General features: G+C 46.2%; 1 protein-coding gene across 1 annotated transcript in view; it reads left to right on the top strand.

Annotated features, from left to right (window-relative positions):
- Positions 1-15,543, top strand: part of LOC120048265 (protein dopey-1-like) — a 35,253-nt gene that overhangs the window by 10,429 nt on the left and 9,281 nt on the right. Inside the window, exons 13-21 of the mRNA XM_038994109.1 lie at positions 1,436-1,657; positions 3,662-4,160; positions 4,411-4,694; positions 7,060-7,212; positions 7,341-7,441; positions 9,484-9,758; positions 10,036-11,316; positions 11,560-12,463; positions 14,139-14,250. Of these exons, the coding sequence (XP_038850037.1) occupies positions 1,436-1,657; positions 3,662-4,160; positions 4,411-4,694; positions 7,060-7,212; positions 7,341-7,441; positions 9,484-9,758; positions 10,036-11,316; positions 11,560-12,463; positions 14,139-14,250 (3,831 nt within the window). The remainder of the gene's footprint in view (positions 1-1,435; positions 1,658-3,661; positions 4,161-4,410; positions 4,695-7,059; positions 7,213-7,340; positions 7,442-9,483; positions 9,759-10,035; positions 11,317-11,559; positions 12,464-14,138; positions 14,251-15,543) is intronic.

The following is a 15,543-nucleotide window of genomic DNA, read 5'->3' as shown; positions in this document are numbered from 1 at the left end:
ATCCAAAGTGTAAAATTAACAACTGACACCATTCTCAAAGGGATATTCAATGTCAGCTTTTTTTTAAACTTACCATCTACCAATAGGTGCCTTTCTTTGCGAACCATAGGAAAACCTCCCTGGTCTTTGTGGTTGACTCTGTGCTTGAAATTCACTGCTGGACTGAGGGACCTTGCAGATAATTGTATGTGTAGGGTACAGAGATGGGGTAATTGTTTAAAAATAATGTTAAACACTATTATTGCACACAGTGAGTCCATTCAACTTTTGTGACTTGTTAAGCAGATTTTTACTCTTACATTTATATAAGCTTGCCATAACAAAAGGGTTGAATACTTATTGACTCAAGACATTTTCTGGTTCAGTCTGCTTTTAGAACTGTAAACATTTCTAAAAGCAGACTGAACCAAGCTTTCCTCTAAGATTTTGACTGTGCTTAGCTATATTCCATTTATTTTTATTAACCAAAAAAACTCCCTAGTCCTAGCCAGTGACACAATCTCAATTCAGGCTGTAACACAACAAAATGTGGAAAAAGGGGTGTGAATACTTTCTGAAGGCATTGTACATTTTAAGTTTCAAAACTGTAAGTCCTACAAGCACATGCTTAGTACTGTTCGGAAGGTAAGAACTGTTGGATTCTGATAAAGAAAAACAGTGTGACTACTACAGAGACTACTGCAGCAGGCAAAAAAAATAATAATAATAAAAATAAAAATACATCTTTGGGGGGTGGGGGGGCAGCAACGTGCCATGCCTTCATTTTTTGTCTTGCTGGAATGATATACAGTGCATTCAGAAAGTATTTATACCCCTTGACTTATTCCACATTTTTGCTGTTAAAGATTTTTTTCTCTCACCCATTTACACACAATACCCCATAATGACAAAGTGAAAACATGTTTTATAGAATGTTTTTCAAATTTATTGAAAATGAAATACATAAATATATCTCATTGACGTAAGTATTCAGACACATTTTAGTTTATTGCATTCAGTTATACAACTGACAGGGTATCCCCCTTTACCTCCTTGGGGCGGGGGTACCCCCCCCAAATCGTTGGATGCGGTACTGTGTCCAAAACAACCACAGATTATTCTGGAAATGCCAACAAAGCCATGGTAATGGTATACAGTTTCTCTAATGTGTAGAATTATTTTGAAGAATTGAGAGGTTAAACACAGCGTTGTACTGATAACTAATAATAATAAATAACTATATAGATTCGGAATTGGATTTTAATTACATCAAGCTCCAAAAATAACTTTCTCAGATATGCTTGATGCTGCCTTTTTATTCTATTGGGTTTATTTGACAGGGTCTATTTATAGTTAAAACACAAATCGGGTGATGTGATGCATTGTACCAGATGAATCTAGGCATCTAATTTCCATCTCCGGAGCCCTCTCACCCTCCTCTTCCTCCTCCCTTCAGGAGACCTACATAGAGATCCAGACGGAGCACCTTCCCCAGCTTCTGCTGCGCATGGTTTCTGCCCTGACCTCTCACCTCCCGGCCCTGGGCCTTGGGGAGCTCACCCACTGCCTGCGCCTCTGCTCCAAGATCCTCAGCAAGGTGCAGCCCCCTCTGGTGTCCCCCCTGTCCCTGCCCACGGGCCCCCTCGCCTCCACAGTCTCTGCTAAGGAGGAGAAACGGGTAAGAAGGACTGAGATGGTGCCCCAGCCCTGGACACCTATAGGAGTTAGATTAACTTTGGTTGTTACAGCCAGAGCATATTCCTTAGCTTTTGTTGTTTATGTGTGAGTTTAAAAAAATCATTGTATGCATATGTAAAATGTATGTAAAATATATGTATTGAAGAAATATGTATATTTTTACCTTTATTTAACTAGGCAAGTCAGTTAAGAACAAATTCTTATTTTCAATGACGGCCTAGGAACAGTGGGTTAACTACCTTGTTCAGGGGCAGGACGACAGATTTTTACCTTGTCAGCTCGGGGATTTGATCTTGCAACCTTTCGGTGACTAGGCCAACTCTAACCACTAGGCTACCTTCCACCCCAATGTATGATGAATCAATATTTCTTGCAGACATTTCCCAGGTAATAAGGATAATCTATAGGCTACCTTTTCATGACAAAAGCAACTGGACTTTGTCATGATTTACACTTTTAACCCAGTTACATTTGATCCCGTAAAGCATTGGTGATGATGAATGAGCTTCAGTCATGACCTCTGCCAAGTCTGAAAGCATCTTGTTGTCTTCCTAGTTCTTCCCTGCCTTTACACAGTTTGCGTTAGCATATTGTCTCTGAGCATTTGGTTGATCATAAAATAACATGGTTCCTTTTATCTCTGAACAGTATGAAATCCATGGAAAGGTTAAATCGTTTTTGCCTTTTGTCATTGTCAAGCGGATGTTCAAAGGCAAACATACAACACGCCCACGTTCATTGATTCTCACTTTGAAAATTAAAGCTTTGTCAATTTTTCAGTTCCTAGCTGATGACTGACTACCTTTGATAGTACACAAATGTAACTTCTTTCACTTCCTGCCAAATAAAATCATCAGGGCAGGGCTCCTCTGTTGTTGACCTAGCAGAGACTGCAGTTTGGCCTGCTTCCCTCGCCCTCAAAAACATAAACAACCATCCAAGGCCCTTATGGTGTCCCCTGGTCCCAGAGCTGTCCCCCACCCCTCTACCCCCTCAATTTGGCTGGGTGGTCCCCGCTCCAGGACTGGAGGGGAGCTGCAGAACTGTCCCTCCCCTATTCCCCAGACAGAGGTGTTAGAAGCTGGGATCAGTCAACTGTCTTTGCCCCCCTGTCTGTTACCTGCCGGTCTGGTAGAGTGTTTCAGTGCTCAGTAAGGCTTGACTAAAAGTTGACAGACTCCTAGGCTAGAGGTAGAGGCCAGGGAGAGGTGCAAGGGAGGGGGCACATAGAGACAGACACAAGTGGTAACTAACAAACAGCTGAACCCCTCTTTCTCTCAGAGGAGGATCAGACTACCCTATGGTTTCCCCTTGGGTATGTCTACTCCATTGGAGTGGAAGGCTTCCTTCCCTCCCTTCAGCTCTATCCATCCTCCCCCCTCTCCCTTCCTCCTGTTCTCCAGCTACCCTCCTGGGGACATTTACAGGACGTAGTTTGCCATCTGAGTCCTGCCGCCAGAATGTGTAGCCTCAGCCTGCCGCACTGCATGCTGGGAAAGCCCTGGGGCTGTTTTGTGGCATGGCAATGTGGGGCTGTCTGTCGATCTGTCCTAAGCTGGCTGGCATGATGCAGGGAGGGAGCTGTATGTAGGGTGTAGTAAAGGAGTAGGCACCCCATTCAGTTTGGGGCAACAGCTGTCCACGTCCCTGTCTGCGCTGTGGGTGCCTACGGTGTGAGGGGGGGGGGGGGTCTGTCAGGGAGTGTCTGTGCTTAGAAATCCTCTCCCTCCTTGTCTCCTGAGAGACCTGCGCTCTTCTCTTGACCTGATGCACTTTTGTCCCCTCTGACAATCCTAAAACAGGCCCCGTTAGAATTATTAGGAGCCGTTGTTACACAGTCAATTTGTTCACTGGAGGGTCCAGTTTTTGGTTTCCAGCTTGTTTAACATGGACGACTTTTGTTTCCACTCCTGATATGTATTGTTGCTGTCTGTGTTTGACCTCTTCTCCTTTCTCCTCTCTTCTTCCTGTTCTCTCTCCTAAGCCCCTGCCCTCTACTCTGGAGCTCCCCAGCGGCGAGGTGTTTGAGAACGGGGAGAACCCCAACAGCAGTCGCTTCTCCGAGAGTGGCTTCACAGATTTTGTCCAGTACCAGGCGTCTGAGGAACCAGCACTACCCACTCAGCCTTCCCTCAAGACGGGCTGCAGCGGCTCCCTGCCAGCCTCCCAGAACAAGCCGCAGGACAAGCCCGTCATGCAGTGCTGCCTGGAGCATTTCCAGCACTTCCTCTCCTGCCTGGTCACCCTTTACATCACCCCGGGGATGGTAGAAGGAGCTGGGGGTGAGAGGAGCGAAGTGGTACGAACGGAACCAGAGGGCGGCGCCCAGCAGAACGGGCGTGATGTGGTTGAGGTGCCGGGGCAAAGGGAGTGTCTGGCGGCCTTTACTGCCGCCTGCCAGCTCTTCCTGGAGTGCTCCAGCTTCCCCGTCTACATCGCCGAGGGCAACCTCAAGTCCACGCCCCCGCCTAAGGAGCAGACTGGTAAGACAGACTGACTGACCACGTTTGAGATACAGTACAGGCTCTGCGCCGATGAACAGATCTTCACTATGGCTGGAGAAGCGTTTAACTACATTTCAGTTTGATATGATAATCCTATACCCTTCTCCATATTTCAAACATATGGTCTCTCCCCTTTGTGTTAGATGAGCACATCTGGACTACAGCTATTTACTGTTGTATGTCTTCTCCCCTTCTCTCAATACAGTATCGTTTCTATTCTCTCCTGCAGACAGCGAGCAGATGTGTCCTGCCGTGTGGTTGCAGACCCTGATGGACGCCTGCTGCCTGGCCAGTAACTTCAGCGTCCAGGGCGTGGCCATCTCCCTGGTCATGGACCTGGTGGGCCTCACCCAGTCCGTCGCCATGGTCACCGCCGAGGGCAGCATCGCCGGTGGCAACCTAGACTCCACTCAGTCCATGAGCCCTAGCCAGGGCCGTGTTGCTGTGGTGATCAGGCCACCACTCACACAGGGAATCCTGAAGTACATTGCAGAGAAGACAGACTTCTTCAAGGTAAGTGACAGGGAGGAGATTTGTGGCTTATTTGAATCTGATATTGTTGAGATGTTTAGAAGTGGTTCAGTACAGATAACACAGAATGTAGCTCAGTATGATAAATGGAAGAAACTTTTGAGATCTCTTTGCCATTGCTCACCATGATAAATGGTAGAAACTTATGTTCATAAATCTGTTTTGCAGCATGATAAATAGTACAAACTTACAGTACCAGTCAAAAGTTTGGACACACCTACTCATTCAAGGGTTTTTCTTTATTTAAAAAAATATTTTCTACATTGTAGAATAATAGTGAAGACGACACAACTATGAAATAACACACATGGAATCATGTAGTAACCAAAAAAGTGTTAAACAAATTTTATATTTTATATTCTTCAATGTAGCCACCCTTTGCCTTGATGACAGTTTTGCACACTCTTGGCATTCTCTCAACCAGCTTCACCTGGAATGCTTTTCCAACAGTCTTGAAGGAGTTCCCACATATGCGGAGTACTTGTTGGCGGCTTTTCCTTCACTCTGCGGTCCAACTCATCCCAAACCATCTCAATTAGGTTGAGGTCGGGTGATTGTGGAGGCCAGGTCATTTGATGCAGCACTCCATCACTCTCCTTGTTGGTCAAATAGCCCTTACACAGCCTGGAGGTGTGTTGGGTCATTGTTCTGTTGAAAAACAAATGATAGTCCCACTAAGCGCAAACGAGATGGGATGGCGTATCGCTGCAGAATGCTGTGGTAACCGTGCTGGTTAAGTGTGCCTTGAATTCTAAATAAATCGCTGACAGTGTCAGCAGCAAAGCACCATCACACCTTCTCTTCCATGCTTCAAGGTGGGAATCATACATGCAGAGATCATTTGTTCACCTACTCTGCATCTCACAGACACGGCGGTTTGAACCAAAAATCATTAGATTTAGATTTTCACCGGTCTAATGTCCATTGCTCGTGTTTCTTGGCCCAAGCAAGTCTCTTCTTATTATTGGTGTCCTTTAGTAGTGGTTTCTTTGCAGCAATTTGACCATGAAGGCCTGATTTCACGCAGTCTCCTCTGAACAGTTGATGTTGGGATGTGTCTGCTACTTGAACTCTGTGAAGCATTTATTTGGGCTGCAACTTCTGAGGCTGGTAACTCCAATGAACTTATCCTCTGCAGCAGAGGTAACTGTGGGTCTTCCTTTCCTGTGGAGGTCCTCATGAGAGCCAGCTTCATCACAGCGCTTTTTGCAACTGCACTTGAAGATACATTCAAAGTTCTTAATTTTCTGGATTAACTAACCTTCTCATGGATTAACTAGTTAATGTCTTAAAGTAATGATGGACTGTCGTTTCTCTTTGCTTATTTGAGCTGTTCTTGCCATAATATGGACTTGGTATTTTACCAAGTAGGGCTGTCTTTTGTATACCAACTCTACCATGTCACAACACAACTGATTGGCTCAAACGCATTAGGAAGGAAAAAAATTCCACAAATTAACTTTTTTTTTAATTTAAATTTTACCCCCTTTTCTCCTCAATTTCGTGGTATCCAATTGTTAGTAATTACTATCTTGTCTCATCGCTACAACTCCCGTACGGGCTCGGGAGAGACGAAGGTCGAAAGCCATGCGTCCTCCGAAACACAACCCAACCAAGCCGCACTGCTTCTTAACACAGCGCGCCTCCAACCCGGAAGCCAGCCGCACCAATGTGTCGGAGGAAACACTGTGCACCTGGCCCGCCACAGGAGTCGCTGGTGCGTCGCTGGTGCGCGATGAGACAAGGATATCCCTACCGGCCAAACCCTCCCTAACCCGGACGACGCTAGGCCAATTGTGCGTCGCCCCACGGACCTCCCGGTCGCGGCCGGCTGCGACAGAGCCTGGGCGCGAACCCAGAGTCTCTGGTGGTGCCCTAGACCACTGCGCCACCCAGGAGGCCCTACAAATTAACTTTTTAACAAGACAAACTTGTTAATTGAAATACATTCCAGGTGTCTACCTCATGATGCTGGTTAAAAGAATGCCAAGAGTGTGCAAAGCTGTCATCAAGGGAAAGGGTGGCTACTTTGAATAATCTCAAATATAAAATAAAACGTTTTTTTTGTTGGTTACTACATGATTCCATATGTGTTATTTCAAAAGTTTTGATGTCTTCACTATTATTTTACAATGTAGAAAATAGTACAAATAAAGAAAAACCCTTGAATGAGTAGGTGTGTCCAAACTGTTGGCTGGTACTATATGTTGATAAATCTGTTTTTCAGCATGATAAATGGTACTAAACCAATGCTAATAAATCACTGTATTGCTCACCATGATACATCTTAGAAGCTTTAGATATCTCTCTCTAACACACTCTCTCTCTCTCCCCCTCACCTCTCCAGAGTGTGGCCCTTATCCTGTGGGGACAGTTGGGGGAGGGGACCCCTCAGCACCACCAGCGCAGCGTGGAGCTCTTCTACCAGCTCCACAACCTGGTGCCCTCCTCCAGCATCTGTGAGGACGTCATCAGCCAGCAGCTCATGCACAGAGACAAGGTTGGTCAGCTCAGTACATATGCAGTCAGACACACAGGAACACACACAGCTTCACAGTATGCTTGTAAGAATTCTGTATGCCTGAAGGAATTACGCTCCAACACGCACACATTTTTTTTTCCTTTCAGAAAATCCGTCTTGAGGCCCATGTGAAGTTCTCTGTGCTTTGGCATCTGACCAGAGACTTGAACATCACCAAGTCTTCCCCTTTCAACCGCACCTTTGACAGGTAGGCCTTACCTCTACTGACACTCCACTCAAAAGTTTGGTTTTATCCCTTGTTTTTATCAAGGGTGGACAGAACCGCTGCTAATATAGTAATGTAATACATATCTCATACTCCTTTTCTGTCGGTCTCTCTCTCGCACGCACGCACACACATACCGTTTGGACGCTACAGACGTTCTTGTGAGAAGACCGATTTTCGGGGTGTCTCATGGTCCGACAAACACCGCTGTAGCTCGGCCGCCTTCCTCCGCAGATTGAGATGCAGCCCATGCAAAAGAAACATGTCTCTAGCGTAAACTGGCCGATTTTGATAGGGATTTTTTAAAATGTTACTTAGATTGCCGCTCGGTGAATTATTAATATACACCATCACAATAAATCCATTACGAAACATGATCTGTATTAAATATATTTCAGAGGAACTGGATAGCATAGATCTGGCTATGTGCCATGCCAATGGCAGCCTAAGCTGTAGACTAGTTCATTGAGCGGACAAGATATGCTTATAATTCCCGTACCATTATTTTATAATATATAATTGTAGAGTTATATGAATATAATTGATCTTAGTTGAATAAAATAGAAAGGATATTTTCCCCAAATGGTTATTGAGTGAGTGCGTATATGGATTTAGATTTAGAGCTATTTGGCAACTTTAACTGTGAATGATTTTTTTTCATTTTAGAATGTCCATTATCAGCTATGCAGGGGTAGGGTGAAAAAAGACAAGTAATCCATATGCACTCTAATAGGGAATGGAGGATGCGCTTTCCCGTGCTTCCTTTTTCAATCATGCTGGGTAGGCTACAGCGGGATTGCGTATAGAAATGTATGGGCTTATAAGAACTTACTTCACTCCACGCATCAACCAGCTCAAACTATGTATGCCAGACTCCAACCCTATCCCTGCAGGCTACCCAGTGCTTAATATGGGAACGGACAGTAGCCCACTTAAGCCACAACATCGAAAACCAAGTGAAATCTATTCGGAAACATCGATGGTAAACCCCCACCCCCTTTGCCCTCAGAACAGCCTCAATTCATCGGGGTATGGACTCTACAAGGTGTTGAAAGTGTTCCACAGGGATGCTGGCCCATGTTGACTCCAGTGCTTCCCACAGTTGTGTCAAGATTTTTTGGTTGGTGGACCATTCTCGATCCATACGGGAAGCTGTTGAGTGTGAAAACCCCAGCAGTGTTGCAGTTCTTGACACTACCATACACCGTTCAAAGGCACTTAAATCTTTTGTCTTGCCCATTCACCTTCGGAATAGCACACATACACAATCCATGGCTCTATAATATTGAGGCTTAAAAATCCTTCTTTAACCTGTCACCTCCCCTTAATCTACATGGATTGAAGTGGATTTAACAAGTGACATCAATAAGGGATTATAGCTTTCACCTGGATTTACTTGGTCAGTCTGTCATGGAAAGAGCAGGTGTCCTTAATGTTTTGTACACTCAGTGTATGTATAAGCTTTAAGATAGGCTTATATAGGTTTAGGCAGAGCTATATGTATGTATTGTAATTATTTTAATTCTGGCTTTTTTTTCTCTCGCTTGGATTCATATAGGCTAGGCTTATGCATATGAGTAAGCTCTAATATGCATATGAGGGTTCTGCATGTGACGTCTTAAATGCTTTGAATTAATCAGCGAGGTTAACCAATGGGGACAAATGCTGAGTTTCGCAAGCATGATATTACCAAACACCCACCCCAAAATAATCAGACTGCCATTGATAAAGATGTAGAACTCCCGCCATCACCAGTTGTCCTCATCATTCAGATTCTTATAATTCAGTCTTGAAATGTTTGATGTGATTTTTGGATGCATTTGAATTGATGTCAGACTGATTAGAGACAATCGAGTGCTGAGTACCAGGCCGTTAGCGAGTTGGGTACTACCAATGCATCAACTACAGAGCGGAGAATAGGAGGAGATTACTGTGACTCAGCGGTCACTTGGATTTTGACTGAGGTCATGACTCATGACTGCCGGTGTGGCTTCTGTCTATCTCTCTCTCCCTCCCCCTCCCAGGTCTCTGTTCATCATGCTGGACAGTCTAAGTTACTGGGATGCGTCAGCCAGCGCAGTGGGCCGGGCCTGGCTCAACCAGGTGCTCCAGAGGCACGACATCGCCCGGGTCCTGGAGCCCCTCCTGCTGCTGCTGCTGCACCCCAAGACCCACCGTGTGTCCATCCAGCGCGTCCAGGCCCAGCGCCACTGGGCCCAGGCGTTCCCTAACCACAACCCCCAGGCCGAACAGGACCCCTCAGAACCCATCTACATGAGAGACTCGGGAATCTCTGACAGTGAGTATAGGGGAGATACGGGTTGGAATGGTGGTGGACAGGACAGCCATGGTCGTGAAGAGATACAGGGCACTGCAGGCTTTTGTTCCAGCCCAGCACTAATAGATTCAACACTCATCTCATGATTCTATAATGTTGGGCTGGAAGAAAAATCTATAGCTATAAAGGATCAGTGTAGTTTGGTGAACATTGGTTTGGAGTGAATCGATTTTCAAGGTTCATTTCGACTCTGTAATTTATTTGCATAAACAGTATGTCACATATCCTCTTCTCTCAGACTTCAGCCAGATGCCAGGGGACTCTCTGAAGTCAGGGCTCCGAGGGCTGCCGTTGAGCGACATGGAGCCCTTCTGCCTGACAGTCAACCCTCTGAGTGACAGCCTGTCCCTGCTCAGCCTGAGCAGTGAGAACCTGGCGCTGAGCGGTGACTACCATCCTCCTGACCAGCAGGGGGAACCCCACCTCCACGGCTCTGAGTCCAGCGGCTCCCACTCCTCCTCCATAGACAATGGCAGTTTTGAGGAGCCAGACGGCACCTGCAGCACAGTGAACGGATGTGGATCCGACCAAGTCCCTGTCCTTATAGAGTCAGACAGTATGGTTCCTGATGAGGAGGATTCACTAGAAGAGGTTGTGTTGTCGGTGTTAAATGAGTTGATAGACAAGGTGGTGGGTATGGGAGAGGAGGAGGGGCCACCTGAAACGCCGTCCCCCCCTGAAGCGTGGGCGCAAACGGACTCAGATAGCTCCTCATCAGACACGCAGGCCGGTCTTCGGCTCGATTCGGGCCCCGACGCCCCCTCCCACCGCCTCGAGATGTTAGCGGGTGGCACCCTGGGGTTCTTCCATGTCACCCCACCAGACCAGACAGGGGAGGAGTGGGAGAGGCACCGCGAGGGCATCACTCGCCACAGCTCGTCCCCCTCCATCGTGACCCTACCGGACAGCTCGGGCCCGGCCACCCCTCACGACCGGAACCTCCGCTTGGACGTCGTGGACCTGCGGGCCCGTAAGCGCTCCCACAGCAGCACCCAGCTCAGCCTCAAGGGTAAAATCATGGAGCGTCTGCAAGACAAGTCCCCCGGCGCCAAGCCCAAGGTCAAGAAGAGCAAGAGGAAGGAGGAGGAGAGGCAGAGGAAGGCCCTGCAGGCCGAGAAGCTCCGGCCGCCCAGCATCTTCTTCGGAGACAGCCTGGATCTGGAGAATTGGTACAGCTGCGGAGAAGGTGAGGTGTCCGAGATTGAGAGTGACACCGGCTCGCCCAGTGGGGGCGAAGGTGTGAGCGGGGGCAATGGTCCCAACGGGAGAGCGGGGCGTAGAGCTTCCGGCTCGCCGCCTCGGTTCAACATCCACCCCCTCTACCAGCACGTGCTGCTCTACCTGCAGCTGTACGACTCATCCCGCACACTGCACGCCCTTTCGGCCATCGCCGCCATGCTGCGGGCAGCACCATCGGACTTCGTGGACGCCATCTCCACCACCAGCATCAACAACACCTACACGCCCCAGCTGTCACTGCTGCAGAACCTGCTGGCACGCCACCGCGTCTCCGTCATGGGTAAGTCACATAAAAAAATGTATGCATAAAAACACAGATAAGACCACTAAACACATATGAACTAAACGTGTAAAATGTATGCCAGAGGTGTAACACATTACGCTGATTCTAAGTTGCACTGCATAAGAGCTACTAAATGACTAAAATGTCAATTTAAAATGTACACAAAGACCTTACAAACCATACATTTTCGTATTATTAGTATGTAAAATAATGTGATGTTCAATCTCCTCCTCCTCCCAGGTAAGGACTTCTACTGCCCCATCTCCCAGGACAGCCACTCCCACTCGTTCCGCAGCGCCATGTTCCTAGAGATCATCATCTCCCTCTGCCTCTACTTCCTGCGCTCCTACTACTCTGCCCACGTGGGCACGGCCGCCACCGACCTGGCGGGCAACCGGGCCATGCAGCTGACCAGCTTGGAGGTCCTCACCCTTCTCTTCAGTGAGCTGTCCAAGGTGACCGGCGGCTCAGCCAAAGGCTTCACCAGCTTCATCAGCGACGTGCTGTCCAAGTGTAAGGTCCAGAAGGTGGTGCTCCACTGCCTGCTCTCCTCCATCTTCTCGGCCCAGAAGTGGCACGAGCAGCGGGCGGCCGGCGTCAACGTGGCCTCCCAGGAGGAGGGTCTCTCAGAGGACAGCGTCATCAACCTCTCAGAAGATCAGATGGACGGCTGCAGCGCCGTTCAGTCCCAGCTGCTGAGGCTTCTCCAGAGCCTGGTGGTGCTGGAACACAGGGTCCTAGTGCCCGCCGAGGAGGGGGGCGACGGGGGGCCCGTGGTCGTCCCGGGGGGTGTAACATTAGGGGTTGTAACATTAGGGACAGGTAGCGGGGCAGGGACGGGCTTCGAACTGCTGGGAGGCGAGGTGGAGCACATGAACCCACAGCAGCCAATGACGTCGCTGCAGTACCTTCACGGGCAGCCTATCACGGCGCAGGGCATGTTCCTGTGTGCGGTGATCCGGGCGCTGCACCAGCACCACGCGTGTAAGATGCACCCGCAGTGGATCGGCCTGATCACGGCCACGCTGCCCTACATGGGCAAGGTACTGCGCAGGGTGGTGGCCTCGGTCACGCTGCAGCTCTGTAGGAACCTGGATAACCTCATTCAACAGTACCGCTATGAGACCGCCATCACAGACACCAGGTAACTGCTATAGTATAGTTTCTTATAAACCCATATGGGATAGATAGTTTTAAATGTAAAAGTGGAAAAATTGTTGTTCCAGGATCTGGTGTGAAGGTAACTGCCAGCAGATTGTCAGTAACCAGGTTTCCATCTAGCCATTTCATGAATTACCTGATGCAAAAAAATGTCACGACCGGGCTAATGGAAACAGGAAATGTTGGGGGTCAATTTGTTGATTCGACATGGTGTCAGTAAAATTTGGCTAATTATGCGAGAAATGGCAGTGGAAATACTTTTATATTTTTTTATTTTACCTTTACCTACCTAGGCAGGTCCTAGGCAAGTCCTAGGCAAGTCAGTTAGGAACAAATTCTTATTTTTAGTGACAGCCTAGGAACAGTGGATTAACTGCCTTGTTCAGGGGCAGAGCGACAGATTTTTACCTTGTCAGCTCGGGGATTTGATCTTGCAACTTTTTGGTTACTAGTCCAACGCTCTAACCACTAGGCTACCTGCCGCCCCATGTGCAAATATTGATATAATAACCGAAATAAACTTGGAGTCACGCGATTATATTTTGTGTGGTCCTCCCACTACGACTCGGGGAAAGCATGCAGTTTATTAGGCGTCAGATTAAATAAATTATGAACTTGAAAGGTTGTGAAAGTGCACGTTGATGAGATTGATGCGCCTTTACAATAAATATCAATGGTCTTATTCTGGTGACATGATAATCGATGCTTGGCTGCCATTTGATAAATAAACATAATCTCGCTCTTATCCATAATAATGTCATCATATAGGCTAGCCTTACCCACTCTGTATCTGCAAACTGCAGATACCAAGACCATAGTGTGCACATTAGCTATTTAACGCAACAGTTTTTGTGACAAAACCATCGGTACAGTTGAAAATGAACTATAGGTTTCTATTCGGTACAACCTTAAAGGGATAGTTCAAGATTTTGGCAGTGAAGCCCTTTATCTATTTCCCCAAAATCAGATGAACTCGTGGATAACATTTTTATGTCTGGAAGTTAGAGGTAGTTTCGTGAGCCAATGCTAACTAGCGTTAGCGCAATGCCTTGAAGTCTACAGGAACACTTAGCACGCTACTTAGCAACTTCCTTCAAACTGCAATCAGAGACATAAAAATGGCATCCACAAGTTCATCTGGCTCTGGGAAAGTATATAAAGGGCTTCATTCACAAAATCTCAAACCATCCCTTTAATTAAGAAGAAAACAATGTACCTTTTTATGTGCACTACTTCATCACGTAGTGATTTTTATTCACAAGTCAGTTTGGTGGAAACGCCACTGGTGGGAAAATGCGCATATTCTTTTATGCAGATTTTTGAGTAGTCTGAAAATCTGTCGCCAATTGGATGAACCTAGCTAGTAAAGTGAAATATTTGTATGAGGATGAATTGGTTAATTTAAGTACATATCAGAGGCAACAGATTTACAGCTGTTTTGTATCAGAGGGAATGTTTGTAAGAAATTAGGTGAGTGATGCTGCCACACGATGTCTCTCTTGACCAGCAGTTGCCTCAATTTACCCACCTTTGACTAATGCCTTTGTGGATTCTAAATTGTTACTGTATATTCTATGACAAGACTAATTGTTTATGGCAAAATAGTTTTTTATACCAAATGATGACCATTTATACTTTCCCCGCTATCCGTCTTCCAGACCTCAGTGGATGGCCCTGTGCATCCCCCCAGATTTGATTCTAACAGTACTGGAAGGAGTGACGGCTATCATCCACTACTGTCTACTGGACCCATCCTCCCAGTACCACCAGGTGAGGGCGCTAGTCAGCCGCACTGCACTGCCAAGTAGACAGATATGTCATATCTGCATTGATTTATTGCTGATGTCACTTATTTACACATAGATAGACCTCCTTCGTTTATAAAGCACACATTTATCTAAAAAGGATGCCATTTTCTGTACAGATCTACACAACCTACTACACCATTTTCAAAGTGAAAGAAAATTATAGGACATTTTCCCAAATTATTAAATAAAAAACTAAGATGTCTTGATTGCGTATGTCTTTACACCCCAGAGTTAATACTTGGTGGAAGCACCTTTGGCAGCCATTACATCTGTAAATCATTTTGAAGAAGATTCTACCAACTTTGCACATAGGGCAACATATATCAATTGTTATTGTCAAAATTGCTCCAGCTCAGTACATTTGGTTGGGAGTCATTGATGGACAGCAATATTCAAACAGTGATTGCTATTATCATGGCTATTGTGGTAGCAGCATCAAGTTATGGGTATGCTTGTCACCGGCAGGGACTTGGGAGTTTGTCATGATCAAAGTAAATATGAAAGAAGCAAAGCTCAGGTAAAAAGTTAAGAGGGAAACCCAACATAGTCTTCTGAAAACCAAACCCTGGGATAGGGTTTTATTTTTCAATGTGACAATTATTATTTTTTATTTTATTTTACCTTTATTTAACTAGGCAAGTCAGTTAAGAACAAATTCTTATTTTCAATGACGGCCTAGTAGGTTAACTGCCTTGTTCAGGGGCAGAACGACAGATTTGTACTTTGTCAGCTCGGGGATTCGATCTTGCAACCTTTCGGCTACTAGTTCAACGCTCTAACCACTAGGCTACCTGCCGCCCCAATTACACAAGCTTTAATGCTAAAGGCACACCAGAATGGCTTTCCAAGAGGTGGTGAGTGTTCCTGAATAGTCCAGTCTCAGTCCTGACTTGAAAATCTGCTTGAAAATGTAGAGACAAGGTTTGAATATTGTTGTCCATCAATGACTCTCAACCACATTTACTGAGCTTGAGCAATTTTGTAAAAGATTTTGCTTCCACCAGATGTTAACTCTGGGGTGTGAAGACATACGCAATCAATACATCTTCCTTTTACTTTTTTTAATTAATTGGTTAATGTTTCTATCATTTTTCTTTAACTTTGAAAATGTGGAGTAGGTTGAGTATATTGGTAGGGGGAAAAATCGAATGTAATCCCTTTTTAGATGTAATTTTAAGGCAGCTAAACGTGAGGACTGCATGGGGTGTGTAGACTTTCACTAGTGACTGTATCTCCACGTCCCTATCTCTCCTCT

The sequence above is a fragment of the Salvelinus namaycush genome, chromosome 5, assembly GCF_016432855.1.
Source record: "Salvelinus namaycush isolate Seneca chromosome 5, SaNama_1.0, whole genome shotgun sequence".
NCBI classification, from domain to species: Eukaryota; Metazoa; Chordata; class Actinopteri; order Salmoniformes; family Salmonidae; genus Salvelinus; species Salvelinus namaycush.
Note: the sequence above shows the minus strand (reverse complement) of the source record. Positions and strands in the feature narration are given on the sequence as shown.